Below are 19,249 nucleotides of genomic sequence, written 5' to 3' on the forward strand. Positions count from 1 at the left end.
CGCCGTGAGGGGAAGAAAAAACGCCGTGAGGGGAATGCAAAAATGTATTTAATATATTTTAATTAATGTTACAATTTTAAATATTGTCTGACAGACATTGAGTCAAGCGACTGGTTTCACAATATATCGTTAATTATTATGCGACGTAAGCAGACTTTCATAGAAAAACAATAAATTCTGTTATGCAGCTTTGATTCAATATATGCAAATCGATATTCAATCTCGACTTGAGCAATGCAGAGTTCACCCAACCCGACCACAGTGTCTCTTATCGATCACTGATTCTCTAGTTATTGATCACGGGTCGATGATTTGGTAGTGAGAGCGATTGGTTTCGGTTCCCCGTCGGGTAGTTATCTTATTCATCATGCTTCAGCTAGGAGATGGACTCACGCTATTCTCGGTGGTCTTCGTCGTGGTTTTGCTGGGAACCAGAAGCCCCGTTTGGTCCACGGTACTTACGGCCTCGCTCTACCTCTTCCTGGTGATGTTTCGTTTCCCTCCGGTCCCGTCTAGCCGGGCTAGACAGGTGCTACGCCCCGGGTCTACAGCCCCTACGGGCGGCGTCTCAGTGGTGGCGCACCGCGGTGGTGGACACGATGCCCCCGAGAACACCATAGCTGCTATTCGGGCGGTGAGTAAACTGGCTTCTGGTCATTTTATTTTTAAAAACAAGCATAAAGTCTACTTGCTACTGTCACTTCAATTATACTCTAGTGTACTTTATTATGTAGCATACTTTAGTATGCAGTAGTAAAACGTGTTTTTCAACCTTAGCATACTAAATATGTAAGTATATTACATTGTTTACTACAGTTTATCAAATTACTCTAGTAGTTAATACTACACTGCAAAAAATTATTTTCAAGAAAAAGATAATTGGTATTTTTGTCTTGTTTTCAGTGAAAAAAATCTAAAAATTCTTAAATTAACTCATTCACCGCCAGCCTTTTTGAGAAAAGTTGCCCACCTGCATTTTTGTGATTTTAACAAAAGTTTCACAAAATTCCTTGCAGGAAAAATTATCTTCTATAAATATATAAACATACAAATTATATCAAATTAAAGAACACACCCTCTGCTTTCAAACAAACAACAAACAAACAAACAAACAAAATGGGGAAAAAACGTTTCATTATATATTTACTTTTTCCACTTAATTTGACCACTGAAATATGGATATTTCTCTTCAAAAATACAACATTTTGAGCAAAAAGCTTAAAAAATGCGTTTTTGTAAAGGAATTTATGTTAGAGATCAGACTCAGAATGACTATCAAACATAAAGGCAGTTCAAATAAATCATCGATTGTTTTTAACTTCCGTTTTTGATAAATTGGCGGTTTGACGCCATCTAGTGGATAAAAGCGGTATTACACTTTCACTTTGAAATTCGTCCAGAAAGGCATATTTATTAGTTAAATATTAACTCATAATTGACCAGATAACTCGTCAATGGCGGTGAATGAGTTAAGATGCTTTTTCTTGATGAGCAGGGCAGCCCAATAAAGTGGGTCTGGTTTTTAGAGCAGGGATGTCAAATTTAAGTGATTTTGTGCATAAAACAAGCAACAAAATCTTGAACATTTTTCTTAAACACTAAATTCAAGAAAAAATTGCTTACTCCATTGGCAGATTTTTTTTCTTTTTCTGCACAGGATCACTTAAATTTGATATTTTTGGTATAGAACTGGACTTATTTTCTTGGGTCGTGTTGCTCATCGGGAGGGAGCATCTTCATTTGGGAATTTTTTTTATATATTTGCTGAAAACATGACAAAAATGCTAAGTTTTTTTTCTTGAAAATAATTTTTTGCAGTTTACAGAATACTATATTGCACACAAACAAGGAAGTTATTACTAAAATACGCCACAATTTACTACAATTTGCTATAGTAAATACTATCTGGAAAAGTAATTCTTGCCTCTGTGACATCAAAAATGGGGCTGCATGGTGATTGATCGCGACTGGTTGTTTGCGGAATGGAGGTTTTGTTTACATCATGTATGTCTGTGTAGTGTACTGTGTGTAATAATTGTGTATATATATAAATACACACGCATGCATGTATAATTTTTAAAAATTACATATTATAGATAAAATATTTATATATAATATAAATTATATATTAATATAAAAATGTATACTTAGAATATCTACATGTGTGTGTATTCATTTATACATAATTATTAGACACACTGCACACACATATATGATGTGAACAGGGGCTTTTGTTTTGCGAACAATGAGTCGTGATTGATCGTTATGCAGCCCTAATCACAAAGCTCATTAAGCAAACCCTATATAAAATAAAAACTGTCAACGCTGAGCAATTCCTATATCGCATAATTTCCTTTGCATACATATATTGCAATGTTTAACATTTTTTGTTCCTTTTCTTTGACAGTGAATCATGTGCTACCCCAACTGCAACCCATTGTTGTTTTCGTCATCACCACTTCATGATTTGCTCAAACCACACACACACACACACACACACACACACACACACACACACACACCCATCTTGCTTTTCTTGTTCATATAATTGCTTTTATTCTGAATTAAAAGGCCAGTAAGAACGGAGCCACAGGTGTGGAGCTTGATCTGGAGTTCACTGCTGATGGTGTTCCTATACTGATGCACGACGATACCGTGGAGCGGACCACAAACGGATCGGGTCCACTCAGCAAACTGCTCTTCTCTGAAGTGCGCAAATTAGATGCTGCAGCCAAACATAGATTCAGGTTAGAGAGAGACATCAATCTTTGTGGAAAATACACGGAAAATTTGTCCAGGATCGTTTGATTTTTGGTTCATTTACACTGCCAATGATTTTCCGGGATCTGTGCGTGCGTTCACATACGTACCGTAAAGTCACGTGACATGTTTAAAGTCCTGCACTTTTTAGTTTTTTTCACCACAGCTTCTGAAGTTTGCTTATTATTCGTTATTTCTCTCTCCAGAAACAATGCATTTTTGTTTACGATAAGACTATAAAGAAGCGTGTGACACGCCGTTCTAGTATTCTCAGCGTCAGCGCGGATAGTGACGAGCTCCCTGATCTCTGCTTCATTTCAGTTTACAGACGTTTTGTCATCGTTAACTCTTTCGCCGCCAGCGTTTAAAAAAAAAGTTGCCAGCCAGCGTTTTTCATGATTTTCACAAAAGTTTAATGCCTTCCAGAAAACGTTCTTCTTTAAATATAGAAACATACAATATACCAAATGAAAGAACAGACCCTCTGCTTTCAAACAAACAAACAAAAAAACGTTTCATCCAACCTTCAGTAGTTCTTTTGTAATCAGCTTTACAACAGCGTTTTCTTTCTGTGTGAATGAGGTTTAATACTTATTATTAAAGAATTAGTCAATTTTCTTTAAAAAAAATCCAGAAAATTTACTCACCACAATGTCATCCAAAATGTTGATGTCTTTCTTTGTTCAGTCGAGAAGAAATTATGTTTTTTGAGGAAAATATTCCAGGATTTTTCTCATTTTAATGGACTTTAATGGACCCCAACACTTAACAGTTTTAATGCAGTTTAAAATTGCAGTTTCAAAGAACTCTATATGATCCCAAACGAGGCATAAAGGTCTTATTTAGCGAAACGATTGTCATTTTTGGCAAGAAAAATAAAAAATATGTATATTTTAAACTACAACTTCTATTCTTCCTCCAGTCCTGTGACGCGCCAGCGCGACCTCACGCAATACGTCATTACGTCAAGAGGTCACAGATGACGTATGCAAAACTCCGCCCCAGTGTTTACAAGTGTGTTGAAAGAGGACCGTTCTGACGTTGTCGTATGTGGAATGATACTAATTAATGTCTTTGAGTCAGTTTATTGTTTAAAATGGTTCGCAAATGTGCGCAATTACGTGAAGTCGCGCTGGCTCGTCGCACGGTCGGAGGGGGAGGAGAGGTTGTGGATTGAAAGTGCATATTTTTTATTTTTCTTGTAAAAATGACAATCGTTTCGCTGGGTGGGACCCTTTTGCCTCGTTTGAGATCGTTTGGAGTCCTTTGGGGCTGCAATTTTGGGCTGCATTAACTGTTAAGTGTTGGGGTCCATTAATCAAAACTAGAAAAATCCTGGAATGTTCTCCTCCAAAAAACACAACTTCCTCTCAACTGAACAAAGAAGGACATTTTGGATGACATGGTGGCGAGTAAACTATCTGGATTTGTTTTTTTTTTTTTTTTTGGAAAATTTAGTAATCCTTTAAAGGAATAGTTCACCAAAATGTTAAAAATCTCCTAACTTTTTCTTTTATTAAAATGTCATCATGTTACCTCGTTATCTAAATAAGCAGAATGTTTAATGCAAAACATAAATAAATACAGAGAACATCCACAGATGGTGATTTTTTGTTGTTGTTGGTTACCCGACAGTGACCGCTTTCGGGGTGAGAAGATTCCTACACTGCAGGAGGCTGTGGAAGAATGCATCAAACACAAGCTGACCATCTACTTTGACGTTAAAAGTCACCCGGATGAGGTACCACCACCAAGTAATTTTAACATACAGTACATAAAACTATCAGTGGAAGTATTTTTAAAGTTAATGTATACTGACAGCGTGATGTCTGTTCATGTGTGATCATTTGCTGTCCACAGGCCGCCGAAGCCCTGAAAGAGCTGTTTCAGAAATATCCGGTGCTCTACAACACCAGTATTGTGTGCTCGTTTGAGCCCAAAGTCATTTATAGGGTAACATTTTTTGTCTGTTGTTTATTCTGTTTTGAATAGGATGCTAGTAAAGATAAAGATTATCTGTGCTTATAGATGAGGCAGGCGGATGCTGACGTTGTGACAGCATTAACCCATCGACCGTGGAGCCTGAGTCGATTCGGCGACTGGACGCCACGGTTCTCATCCGTATGGAAGCATCACTGGATGCAGGTTCTGGATGTGATCCTCGACTGGGCTCATCATCACCTGCTGTGGAATTTGTGTGGGGTCTCTGCATTCCTAATACAGAAAAACTTCATATCCCAGTGAGTATGAAAGACGGCCGGGCGTAACCCCCAGTGAATGGGAAACCGCCATTTACAGTTTGTTATATTTTAGGGATTTTTGCATTAATTTAATTTGTGTGCACAAACTAAACCATCCATAGGTGGATTTTATTAATCTGGAAAATTAAAGGGATAACATGAAACAATGTCATGATTTAACCACTCCTTTTTTTTAGCAAATGAGGCTTCATTACCTCATAAATGTTTCTAAATGTTTTTGGAAAATCAGATGGTTCACCACTAGGGGGAGTTGATCACAAATGACCAGTGTCTAATAAGTTTAGGTGAACTCGGGTCAGTTTTATTATGCAAGTTGATAAAACATGCATCCTTCTGACTGATAACGCTACCATTTTGTCTACTATTAAATTTAATGACAAAAATGTGCATAATTTAAAGGGGAGATAGTTTTAATGATTTGTTTGCTCTAAATAAAACTAGAAACACAGAATACACTTTTAATTTTGTCTTAAGTTAAATTTTTTTTTTATATATTTTAATTAAAATCTTGCTGTTATTTTGTAAAAGAAAAAGTAAAATGTTTGGACTGATCTGCTTTTACACTATTTTGACCAGCAGGTGTCGCCAGCGTGTGTGGTGTTTCGAACGGTTTGAAAAACTGAATCAATTTTCGAAGCATTTGGTTCAATTAATTCAAAGCTTCAAAAAGCTTTGTTTCTCCCATAATTACTTAAACATGGAAAAAAGTCAGATTTTCACGATATGTCCCATTTAAGGGGTCTCACACCGCCATGTGTCTAAAAATCAAGCATGTCCTATGAATGTACACACATCGGTGGCATCTGACGGTGTGTCTCTGGACGCTGCTCAAATCCCTGCCGCGTCACAGAGCGCCACTCACATAGTTTTACATTAAATTACATCATATTTGTCCCAAATATTTAACAATTTACAGAGGCTGCGTCCAAATATCCACACTTGCGGTCTTGGCCACTTAAAAGCGCGTGCACGTGACAGGAAGTAAGTGCGCAAGACTGTCTTAAAACTGGCAAAGCGCAGTGCCCTCAACGCACACTAAACCCACACTATCTCGAATACAGTGTTATTCAAGGCTAAGCGTATCCCATCATGCATCATGATCGGGATGTAAATCGTTAGACTTTTGCCCAGACCTCCTTTAACTCATTCACCGCCATTGACGAGTTATCTCGTCAATTATGAGTTAATATTTAACTAATAAATACGCCTTTCTGGACGAATTTCAAAGTGAAAGTGTAATAATGCTTTTATCGACTAGATGGCGCCAAACCGAATTTATCAAAAACGGAAGTTAAAAAGATTTAATGATTTATTTTAACTCCCTTTATGTTTGATAGTCATTCTGAGTCTGATCTCTAACATAAATTCCTTTACAAAAACGCAATTTTTTAAGTTTTTTTCTCAAAATGTTATATTTTTGAAGAGAAATATCCATATTTCAGTGGTTAAATTAAGTGGAAAATTAAATATATAATGAAACGTTTTTCAAGCAGAGGGTGTGTTCTTTGATTTGATATAATTTGTATGTTTATATATTTATAGAAGATAATTTTTCCTGCAAGGAATTTTGTGAAACTTTTGTTAAAATCACAAAAATGCAGGTGGGCAACTTTCCTCAAAAAGGCTGGCGGTGAATGAGTTAATTGTTAAGTGAATGGATATTACATATTTTGGTAGTAAATAAAAAATCATATCAGTTTATATTTATACTAAAAGGAAAAAAAATATTTTATGGGGGCTTTAAAGCAACACTAAAGAGGTTTTTTTTACCTTAAAATAACGTTTCCAAAAAAGTTTCAGTCATTCATCCACTCGAAACAGGGTGAACGGCACTTTCACATTCGCTTTGCAGCCCTCTATCGGCCAAAACCACACTAAAGAAGTTTTCAACCGTCGGGTCGCGGTCCTGTAGTTCGAGGGAAAACTACAAAAACTTGCTTTACGGCAGACCTACAATCCAATCAGAGCCAGCTTTGCTGCAGTAGGCTAAATTATTTACGACAGTGGAAATGGACAATTCCGCTTTTAACCTGTAGGGGGAGCAAAGAGCAAAAATTCTTTAGTGTTGCTTTAAGTAGATCAGTAGCGCCATCTACAGTGTTGTATGTATGTTTTCCACTCAATGACTGTGCTTGTGTTGGGTTTTCTCAGAGACTATGTGAAGTACTGGGCTGACCGTGGAGTAGAGGTGGTGGCCTGGACATTAAACACGGCTGTGGAAAAGCAGTATTACCAGCAACTACTGAACATTAACTACATCACCGACAGTCTCGTAGAGGACTGTGAACCTCATTATTGAAATATAAAATGACTTGTTGAGGTCCAACAATAGTGGGATTCAGCGTCTCTTTTAACTTTTTTTAAATGGGATTAGTCATGAGCAACTTCCACCAGTAAGTTTGTGCTATTACGGTACATTCACACAGGAAAAAAGCGTTAACGCTTGTATGAAGCGTGGCCAACAGCCAATCACAGTGGCCGCTACACATGCTCCGGTCTTTCATAAACGTAATTGCCTGGCTTTGCCTAGGTTATTTGCATAAGGCGAGCTGATTGGTTGACGCACGAGTTGTTGCTTGAAAAGTTGAGAATGTTCAACTTCTGCCGCGAGCAACGGCAGTGACACGGCGCCGACGGATCCACAATTCAGTTCGGCATTGCTTGATGTCACCCATTAAAAGTGAATGGAAAGCGTTAACGCTTACGCCCCGTGTGAATGCACCGTTACAAAATTTAGCACTAATGAGAAACCATTCAGTGAACTGTAGTAAAATAAATTTTTAAGGATGCAATTGTAATTAATTGTAAATGTTTTTAAAAATTGGTGATCTTTATACATCATAGAGAATTTTTATCATCCAATAATCTGATGTCTGTTTTTCTGCATTAGATGGCATGCTGGAAAGAAGTGGAAATTTACAGGGTGCTTTGATTTTGTGCAATTTACAATAGGGGAGATGTAAATATCAATATTGCATTCAAACACACGCTCAGGGGAGTGAATTTATGAATATGTGCAATTACATCACTTACATACATTTCCATTAATGCCAGTTAGTTTTTATCAAGGTCATGGGCAGTTTGGAAAAGGTTAAAGGGATAGTTCACCCAAAAATGAAGATTGTGTCTTTTTTATTTGCTTGAGTTGTTACAAACCTTTATAAACATCTTGGATTGCCAAACACAAAGGAAGATATTCATACTCATGGGGCACCATTGACTTCCATAGTAGAAAACAAAATGTAATGGAAATCAGTGGTGCTCCAAATTTTTTGGTTACAAACCTTGCTTAATATCTTCCTTTGTGTTTAAGTAGCCAAAGTAAGACATGTATAGACGGTTTCAGCAGTAACAACATAAACAAGCGGCTTCCGTGGTCAACACGTAACTTCCGGTAAACTCCCCTAAGAATAAATAACAACAAAGTACTTTAAACGTGGTTTATTTATATAACAAGCAAAATAAACAACACGTAGATTACCAAGGTAACCAAAATTTTTTTATTTTCGACGAGAGTTCAGTTTAGCAACTAATCAGACCATTAAAAAAACTGAAACCGGAAGTAAAGTTCAGACCAGACGCGTATAGCGTCACCACACGCGTGTCTGATGAAACCGCTTATACAGGTTTGAAAACGTGATGAGTTAATAATGACCGAATTTTCGTTTTTGGGTGTGAACTATCCCTGACTTTTATTGCTGTTTAGTTTGTGTAGATCAAGCATGAATCATTTTGTACAGAGAGCTTCAGATGTTGTCAACATGGCTTCTGTTTAATTTATGCACGTTTTACGTTTTATACTTTGATAAACTAACTACTAACACTAAAAGGGTTACAACCAAAAGAATGGCATAGCTTGATAAGAGCATCTTTTTAAGAAAGCTTTTTACTGAATGTTATTTTATGATTGCTTTTCTCTTTAAAAACTATTTTATCTTGCATTTTTATATATTATATGCTTTGTAGCACTTTGAGATTGCTGTAATGTAAAGTGCAATACAAATACAATTTATTATTATTATTAGTTAAGAAATAAAGCAATAACACTGTAAATCATGGGTCTTCAACAGGGGTACAGGGACTTTTGGGGGTCACTGGTGGTATTACAGGGGTCCTCTAATATTGTTTGAATGCAAAATGTATTTATGTTTGAGGGAAATGAAATAAGGCATTAACAGGTCAAAAATGAATAAAACTTAATAAAAATGAAGAGCGTAAGAGATATTCAATTCAATTAAAATGTTATATAGTATGCAAAAATGTATCATTTTAATATTTGTGTACTGGGGGTCCCTGCTCCTCCACTTTTATCCATTAAAGGGATAGTTCACCCAAAGATAGATATTTTGTTATCATTTTCTCACCATCGTGTTGTTGCAAGCCTGTGTAGGTGTGTTTGTTCTGATGGGCACAGGGTTAGATTTTTCAAGAATGTTTTTAACCAAACTGATCATAAGCCCCATTCACTTCCATAGTAGGAATAAAGAATACTATAGTAGTGAATGGGGCCCATGAAGGGTTTGTTTACAAACATTCCTCAGGGTCTTCCTTTGTGTCCATCGGAACGGGTGCATTTATACAGGTTTGTAACAACATGTGAGGGAGTGAATGATGACACAATCTTCATTTTGGGGTGTACTATCCCTTTAAGAGGTCCTTTTCTGACCTGAGGTCAGTTCTGGGGCAGCTACCCATTATGTTGGGACTATAAAATGCATGTTTGTAAATCAGTTTCTGAAATAAACAATGCAATAGAATAAAATTTGTATTTAATTGTTATATATTCAAGAACTGTGACATTGTGTAAGAGTTACATAAGACTGTTTTCACACCTTTATCTTTCAAATTTTAATTCAATCACACGGTTTTAGTGTAACTTAAATCAACAGATTAGTCAGATTAACACCATCCACCGACCCACAGAAGTTGAGGAAAAACCACGTGGAGCTCGAAGCTCATGGCAGCTGCGCACATTACGCAGCGCGCTCGTGCTCGGTTTTATCGCGCGTGTCAATCAGTTATATGTTTAGGTTAAATATCGACAATGTTTGCATTGTCCACAGAGCCCGTTTGATGCAATCTCGTGGCCGCAAGGTGAGTAGTAGGTGAAAGGTGAGTCCGATTTAACGTCGAGGGGGCGTGCCGTGACGTCAAGACGAATACGATTGGCGTGCGTACCGGAGGTCTGGCCGTCCAAAATTACAGCACAGATCAGACTTAACTATTAACCAGAACCCTTAAGAGTTTCATAGGAGACAGATAGCACGGTCTTGAGACGGACATATCCGAGCCTGAATACGGTGACGCTCTTAACCTTGAGTGACCTTACGCGTGCTGTACGTAAACATATGCTCGGTGCAAGCCGGACTATAGTAACGTTACGTCAGATTTAACACCGGTATCTGCGTCAAGAGAGCTGAAGGGGACCGTGTGACGTTGTCCGGCGTGCGCGTCATCGTGACATTCGCGTCGACCGATCCGTAGACCTCGCGTGGACCGACGGACGCATCTATCGTGCCGCAGGGGTTCACCAGAAACCTCTCACATGATGTACACAATAACCAGAGGTCCCAGCAAACTTGTTACACAACGCAGAACAGGTATGCGACAACTTGACTTTACCCGGTTGCTATTTTGTTTAAATACCACGATCAGATCTTTTGATGTGTTAAATTATAGCCATTGATGCTAACGTTACTTAACAAACCATATGCAATGACGAATTTAATAATTAGTGTAGATATGCATACTTAAAAAGTGGGACTTGAGTGTTTGATGTGTAAAACGTATTATTTTTGCAGGTCCCACGCAACAGATTGAAAGTAAAGCAAACGACCTGAAACCGAAGCAAAGTCACTGGTTTGCATCGGAGTGAGTAGCAAACTTTATATGTAATGTTTTAAACACGCAGCTCTGATCTCGTGCTGTTAGGTTTGATCTCCTCACGTGCCCTGTAAACAAAACTTACAATCATTTAAAATGTACCTTTACAAACGTCTCGTTTCTCGAGTACCAGATTTAAATATGTGAGTGCGATACGAATTCATTTATTAATCAGGACGATTTGTTTTTACACCTTCACCAAAGTCGCTATCTTTCAGTCACCGTGTGACCTTGCAACTCTGCGCATGCGCGCAAGGTCGGCATGTTTGAAGTGCGCGTGGGAATCATGCTGTAAAGCGCTCCTTGTCGTAATCATTTTCAATAACAAACATTTCGCAGATGTTACAAAATAAATGCTAGTCACTCACACCTATATATATATATATATATATATATATATAAAAGCACATGCGTATATTCACACAAGGACGTTACGCTTTTTATTTTTTGAGTCGCGCTACATTTGACTACAGCTACGTTTGTGTTTGCTATTTGTATGCAAATTTATTTCTATATCGATTGTTTTTATTTCGTGGATATATTAATTAATGGTTTTCATAACATGTGTCTGTCACTATAGAAACGGCGTTGTGTAAGGAAGCATTATTTCTTAAAGTCACAGTACACCCTAAATTTTGTCATTACTCACCCACGTTTTTAATTCATGCACTGCAAAAAGGATTTTCAAGAAAAGAATTCTTAGTATTTTTGTCTTGTTTACAGTAAAAATATCAAAAAATTGTTAAATGAAGATGCTTGATGAGCAAAACGACCCAAGAAAATAAGTCTAGTTTTTATACCAAAAATATCAAATTTAAGTGATTTTGCGCATAAAACAAGCAAAAAAAATCTGCCAATGGGGTAAGCAAAAAATCTTAATTTTTCTTAAGCACAAAATTCAAGAAAAAATTGCTTTCCCCATTGGCAGATTTTTTTGCTTGTTTTATGCACAAAATTACTTAAGTTAGTTTTTAGACAAAAAATATCACATTTATTTTCTTGGTTCGCTTTGCTCATCAAGAAAAAGCATCTTCATTTAAGAATTTTTAGATATTTCTACTGAAAACAAGACAAAAATACTAAGAATTTTTTTCTTGAAAAGCATTTTTTTGCAGTGTGGGAGTTTCTTTAATTTCTTCATACATTTAAAGTGAATGGCGACAGATACCCGCATCCCTTTACTGTACTTTTACGCATTTGGCAACCAAAGTGACTTGCAGTACATTACAAGCTATAAATTTTTTTATCAGCATGTGTGATCCCGGGGTTCGAACCTATAACGTTTTGCAATGCTCTACCACTAAGCTATACAGGAGCAAAACTCATACGTCTAGGTGCCATTTGATTTGGAAAATGAATGATTGTCAGTAAATCTTAATTTTTTTATGGGTTTATGTAGCTTAGTTGGTTAAGCATTGCATTAGCAGCGCAAAGGTTATGGGTTTGATCTCCAGTGAACACACATAGCTTGAATGCACTGCAAGTCACTTTGGCTAAAAGCATTTGCCAAATGTGTAAATGTAAATATATTACTTAAGTCCCCTTTCACTTTTATTGCGTAAAGAAAGCCTTATAATTGTCATCTAAAGGGGTGATTCTCACAAAATCCAGATTTAGAAGGTGTCCAGCATCAGATTTTTTTAAAAGCCCCTGAAGCCAATTTTTTTGCACATAATATAAGATTAAGGTCTGAACTTACTATAACCATTATTTTTAGAGGATTTAAAAATATTTCCTATTGAATTATTTAAATGTTTTAGATTATCATTATAAAAAATGATCATTACCGCAACATGATATTACATTAAATAAATGCATTTACAAACTCATGTTTCGGTAATGAGAACTAAAAAGTTGTTTAGGTACTGGAGAGAAAAAATAAGAACTGCTTACCTGGTTGCCATCTTGAGTGTCACAGTCAATTATTTCCCTTCAAACTATTTTTTTTTTTGAAAATGTTACTTGCTTGAGGGCTTAAACGATGATTGATGTTGCGGAGAATGAGAAAATTGGTCTTGGACACATTTATATTCCTTATTATTGTCTCTACATTTACCAGTGATCACCAAATACCACATGTTTCTTTACTGTAAATGTTTATAGTATAACATGCACTGAAGCTTTTTATTTCTTAATTATAAATATTTCCATGTCAAAGAACCCAAATCCAGTCATGGACACGTTTCGGTAATGAAAATGTTCCCCTTAAATGTAAAAAATTGGTTTGTATGATGTCATTTGAAATCATGTGCAAAACTGTATGCTTCTTATTTTGATACTCTTATTTTGCATTTACTTTTTTATCAAAATGTTTCATGACACCTCATAAGTCTAATTTCGCGAGAATCACCCTAATATGTCCGTCTTTGTGCAGTTCCCCCGCACCCAAGATTGTATTTCATCGATTGAACGGAAAGCGCTACCACAGATCAACCTCTCCGAAATCTGACAGCCCAACTGAAGGATTCACCCCGGCACACGAGGAGAACGTTCGATTTGTTTACCAGGGTAAGTTATTTTTCCAGAGCTCATCCTATTAAAAGCAGCAGTTAGTTGATCCAAGGCGAGAACTTTCTAGATAAATTGACACGGTTTAGTCTTGCATCAGTGTATTTGTAGTATGTTATTTAGTCTAGGTCTGGTTAACCTTCACCATTAAAACTTTTAGAGTGGCCAAGGTTTAGAAGTTGTTACCGTGACCTTGTTGAACCTCAAGGAGAGAGCAGCTGGATTCAAGGCTTACACACATTTGTAGTCTTTACGCTTTGTGCCTTCAGAATGGCAAAAGTTGTCATGAAGATATTTAATGGGAACAATGGTAATCATTTTAGACTGTTAACAGTTTTAGACTGTTAATGTGCTTTGGGCCTAGTTAGTTCATCAGAGTTTGTGTAAAAGCAATTGTTATCTTAAAAAGGAGGGTGTTTGTCTCCAGGCCAAGCTCCTCCTCTGTAAGCTGATGCAACCGTCCCAAAAGGGCAGTTTTCATGTACTTTGGTACAACAAGAAAGAGGCTTAAACATTTGCAGTCAATTGAGTTTAAATCCTGAAACCAGTTTGTTCAGTTTAAAGTTTTTAAAAGGGCTTTTATATATATTGTATTTACAGGGATTTTAAAAATACAGTGTTCGCTGCAAAAAATGACTTTCTTACGAAGTATTTTTGTTTTTAGTATAATATCTAAAAATTCTTAAATTAAGATGCTTTTTCTTGATGAGCAAAACGACCCAAGAAAATAAGTCTAGTTTTTAGACCAAAAATGTCAAATTTAAGTGATTTTGTGCATAAAACAAGCATAAAAATCTTGAACATTTTTCTTAAACTAAATTCAAGAAAAATTTGCTTACCCCATTGGCAGATATTTTTGCTTGTTTATGCACAAAATCACTTAAATTTGATATTTTTGGTCTAAACACTAGACTTATTTTCTTGGGTTGTTTTGCTCATCAAGAAAAAGCATCTTAATTTAAGAATTTTTTGATATTTTTACTGAAAACAAGACAAAAATACAATACAAAAGTTAAAATTTTCGTGAAAGTCATTTTTTGCAGTGTTAAGGTTACCAAATGGATAAAATATGTGTTCTTTGGGAGCAAACTACCAACTGCAAAAAATGACTTTAAAGAAAACATTTTCTTCAAATTTCTTCAAAATTCTTAAATTAAGATGCTTTTTCTTGATGAGCAAAATGACCCAAGAAAATAAGTCTAGTTTTTAGACCAAAAATGTCAAATTTAAGTGAATTTGTGATTACAACAAGCAAAAAATCTGCCAATGTAATAAGAAAAAATTTCTTGAATTAAGTGTTTATGAAAAAGTAAACTTATTTCAAGAATATTTTTCTTATTCTATTGGCAGATTTTTTTTTTGCTTGTTTTAAGCACTAATTTACTTAAAGTTTATATTTTTTGTCTAAATACTAGACTTGTTTTCAGTAAAAATATCTAAAAATTCTTAAATTAAAATGTATTGCCTTGATGTGCAAAATGACCCATGAAAATAAGACAAAAATACTAAGAAAGAAAGTCCTTTTTTGCAGTGCATATGCAGTTTTTCCACATTTTTGTTTTGCTTCCAACATTCCCTGATATTTCTACAATTCCTGCACACATTACAATACATTGCATGTACTTTATACAGCTTTTTTTATTGCAGCCTGGCAAGAGGTGGAACAGAAACTTGGAGACGGATCCCAGCCGGAGACCGGGAAAGGTCCAGTGCAGTACGCAGAGAGAAGCCCTAATCCCGGCATGAAGAGTCAGTCTATGACTTTTGTCCTATTTGACTTTTTAGTCTTTCTATATTATTTGTTTATAAGTTTAGTAGATCTACTCTATCATAAGAACGTACTATAAATTAACAGTTAACCCTAAAACTACAATATTTTCATAGTTTACTTACCTGATTGTGATTACAAACCCAAAACGGTTAATCTTCTATTTAGATTTTCCTTTAAATTTAGGCACAGTGACCTATATGTCCGTCAAGAAGGAGTCCATATGACTTGTGTGCAGTATTTCAAACCTTTAATTTATGTCACATAACAAAGTTTGAATATATTGAAGTACAAATGAAGAGTTTCGTTGCAAAACGAGATAAATCCGTTTTTTAACATTTTTGTCAAAACATGTTTATTATTGTGTTATCATGTTATTAATTTGTTTTATGTTGCTACTTAGCTGTATTTTTTAAGTTATGAATGTTTAAATCAAAACAAACCAACTGCAGTTGAATTGAAATTAATTGGAATGCACAACCAAAAAACAAGATTTCTGAACAATTAAAAAAACGGAGTTATCTCGTTTTGCAACGAAACTCTTCAAATATTAGCATGAGCGTAAACTTTTTTTTAAAGACTCAACCCTTGTCCCTATTCATCATATTACACTGTGTTTTGTCTCTTTTAAATTGTTAAAGAATTATTAACCTTAAAATAAAAAGCTAGTCCATATTTACTCACCCTCAAGCCATTCTAGATAAATTTGATTTTTCTATATTAAATGATATCCTGTTTTTTTCCCAGCTTTATAATGGTATTGTATAGTGCCCCATTTTTAAAGTTTTTAAAAATAAATCCATACCGTTATTAACCCCTTAATTCCAGTGTGCCGTGGGAGGGATACTCGTTATTTGATAGAAAACTTCATCAAATATAGCAACTCAAAAACAAAAAGCTATACATGTAACATATCTTTGGAATGCAGAAATTCTTATGATTCAAATGATGTAAATCGTTTTAAGATACAATTAACACAGCAGGTACAATTTGTGTCCTTTTTTAAGCCTGTTTCAGGAATTGTAATGGTTAGTTCACTCCAAAATGATAATTTTATCATAAATCACTTAACCCTGTGTCATTCTAAACCACCAAGTCCTCCGATTGTCTTAAGAACACATTTTTAGATATTTTTGATGAAAATCATGAGGCTTGTGTCTGTCTCATTGACTTTGGTTAGTTTCACAATTTTTTCTCAGAAAAGAATGAAAGACATTGCCAAAAAGGTCCATGTGCCTGTTATGAAGCGACGACAACGCTTTTGTGCACAAAAAACCCCGAACAATTTTATTCAACAATTTGTTTTCCTCCTTGATCGTTCAGTGCACGTTCACGAGCAGACTACAGAATACGTATAGAATACGTTTAAGTATTGTTTACAATGTTTGCATAATGGCTTAAATAAAAAGCGGAAAAAAAACAGGCAACTACATCAGCAGGTGAAGTCAGCACCATGCGTTGTAGTCTGCTCATGAACGCGCACCGAGCGACCAAGGAGGAAAACAAACTGCCGAACAAAATCGCTTTTTTTCTTTGCGCACAAAAGTGTTGTCGTCGCTTCCAGTGTTGGGGGTAACGCATTACAAGTAACGTGCATTACGTAATAATATTACTTTTCTGAAGTAACGAGTAAAGTAACACATTACTTTTTTTAATGTACACAATAATATTTGAGTTACTTTTTAAAAAAAAGTAATACAATTTACTTTTCAGTTTAATTAATTAGATTAAAAAAATGTATTGAATTAAACTGAACGTCAAAAAGAATTATGCACACTATGCGTACACGCTTGTGTGGTAACAGTTTGAGTCAGAAACTAAGATGGCATGCCAGAGCTCGACATTTTTGTGATGAAATATGCAATTTCTAAATGCAGAACTTCACAAAAAACACCTGCCAGGCCTGAAAGAGATCAAGCCTCAGCCAAGAAAAAGTAACCCAAAAGTAATGCAATTAGTTACTTTTTTTGGGAGTAACTTAATATTGTAATGCATTACTTTTAAAAGTAACTTTCCCCAACACTGATCGCTTCATGATATTATTATTGAACGACTAATGGAACATGGACCTTTTTGGGTCTTTTCTGGGAAAGACATTTTAAAACAAACTTTCAAAAAAGTCAAACGACTCAAGGTTTTTCTCAAAAATATCGTAAAATGTGTTCAGGTAAGTGATTTATGATAAAATTATAATTTTGGGATGAACAACCCTTTAAATGTCTTCTGAGACTATTGTATATATTTCAAACTTTATAAACTATGCCTGTATGCGTGTTCACACTAGATTTGAGGTCAGGCACACATCTGATCTCTGACCCAAACTTCAAGCTTTATTTTCTGCTAACTATTTCACTCGTAATACAAAATACTGATTAAGAATACCTCTGTTTTTATTCCAGATTTTGTGCCTATTGACCTTGAGGAGTGGTGGGCGCAGCGTTTCCTGGCCAACATTGCCAATCTGTCATGACAGGTGCATGATGGGACATGAGGAGATGTCTTGACTAAAGCAGGGTGAGGGAGGGCAGATGCAGTCTGACTGTCTTGATGATCTGATTTAAGAGATGTACACTGCACAAGTTTTGCCTCTCCATTTGAACTCTGGACCCCGACTCTCTCATTCCCTCACGCACATAGAAGACGATCAGAGATTTTACTTCTGCTTTTCTTTCTATCTTGTGCGCTAAGATGAGATGTCTGTTTTTCCTGACAGATCTTTGCAAAAAAAGTGATGTTATAAAACGAACAAAAAAATACAGAATTGTTTTTGAAGACGTTTCTGTTCTGTGCTTTTTCATTCAAGACCACATCCTAAAATAGGCTTTGTTATATGTGACCCTGTAGCACAGGTATATTTGTAGTAATACATTGTGTGGGTCAACATTGGCAATTTTTTTTCTGTCCGTAAATATCAAAAATGTATATATCATTAGTAATACGCTGCAAAATGACGTTCTTACTTACACACTGCAAAAAAATTATTTTCAAGAAAAATATTTTTAGTATTTTTTTTTGTAGAAATGTTAGAAAGTTCTTAAGTTAAGATGTTCGTACCACCTCGGTTGGGGTGAATCAGAGAATCGTCATCGGCGCCGAAAATAAGTCTATTATTTAGACCAATATTAGCTTTAAGCTGATTACTGCTAGCTTGCGCTGTCTGACGTAAGCAAACAAAATCTGTGAACATTGTTTTAAGTTTCCAAACACCCTTTTAGCAATGAAAAACATCCACAGATCAAACACATAAAAGTTTTTTCCAGACTTGCACTTTGTGGCAGATTTTTTTGCTACGTTTATGCACAAAATCACTTAAATTTGATATTTTTGGTCTGGAGACTGGACTTGTTTTCTTGGGTCGTTTTGCTCATCAAGAAAAGGCATCTTAATTTAAGATTTTTTTTTATATTTTTACTGAAAAGAAAAGAAAAATATTTAGAAAATGTTTTCTTGGAAATCATTTTTTGAAGTGCACTGCAAAAAAATGACTTTTTTACTTAGTATTTTTGTCTTGTTTTCAGTAAAAATATAAAAAAATTCTTAAATTAAGATGGTTCTTCCCGATGAGCAAAACGACCCAAGAAAATAAGTCTAGTTTTTAGATAAAAGTTTACTTTTTTCATAAACACTAAATTTAAGAAGAGTTCTTATTCCATTTGCAGATTTTTTTTGCTTGTTTTAAGCACAAATTTGCTTAAATTGTATATTTTTGACTAAAAACTAGACTTATTTTCCTAGGTTATTTTGCTCATCTTAATTTGAGAACTTTTGGACATTTTTGCTGAAAACAAGACAAAAATACTAAGAAAGTCATTTTTTGCGGTGTAGTATTTTTGACTTGTTTTTAGTAAAAAATATCTAAAAATTCTTAAATTAAGATGTATTTTTTAATAAGCAAAATGACCTAGGAAAATAAGTCTAGTTTTTATACAAAAAATATACAATGTAACCAAATTGGTGCTTAAAACAAGCAAAAAGGATCTGCCAGTGGAATAAGAATTTTTTTCTTAAAATAATTTAACTTTTTTTAAAATAAACACTTAATTCAAGAAAAATATTCTTATTCCATTGG

The 19,249-nt window shown here is 35.3% G+C and overlaps 2 protein-coding genes across 2 annotated transcripts; both read left to right on the forward strand.

Moving 5' to 3' along the window:
- The first annotated feature begins 10 nt into the window (after positions 1–10).
- On the forward strand, positions 11–8,727 carry gde1 (glycerophosphodiester phosphodiesterase 1). Its single transcript, XM_073862255.1, has 6 exons — positions 11–634; positions 2,572–2,747; positions 4,396–4,501; positions 4,621–4,713; positions 4,789–5,000; positions 7,173–8,727. Exons 1-6 carry the CDS (start codon positions 368–370, stop codon positions 7,318–7,320), a joined length of 1,002 nt encoding a protein of 333 aa, XP_073718356.1. The 5' UTR covers positions 11–367; the 3' UTR covers positions 7,321–8,727.
- A 1,404-nt stretch (positions 8,728–10,131) lies between these two features.
- mcrip2 (MAPK regulated corepressor interacting protein 2) lies at positions 10,132–17,954 on the forward strand. The gene is made up of 5 exons (XM_055218029.2): positions 10,132–10,621; positions 10,823–10,892; positions 13,279–13,412; positions 15,060–15,161; positions 17,580–17,954. The coding sequence occupies exons 1-5, from the start codon at positions 10,567–10,569 to the stop codon at positions 17,648–17,650; spliced, it is 432 nt and encodes a 143-aa protein (XP_055074004.1). The 5' UTR covers positions 10,132–10,566; the 3' UTR covers positions 17,651–17,954.
- Positions 17,955–19,249: the final 1,295 nt, after the last annotated feature.

This window comes from Misgurnus anguillicaudatus, chromosome 23 (assembly GCF_027580225.2).
Source record: "Misgurnus anguillicaudatus chromosome 23, ASM2758022v2, whole genome shotgun sequence".
In the NCBI taxonomy this organism is placed as follows: Eukaryota; Metazoa; Chordata; class Actinopteri; order Cypriniformes; family Cobitidae; genus Misgurnus; species Misgurnus anguillicaudatus.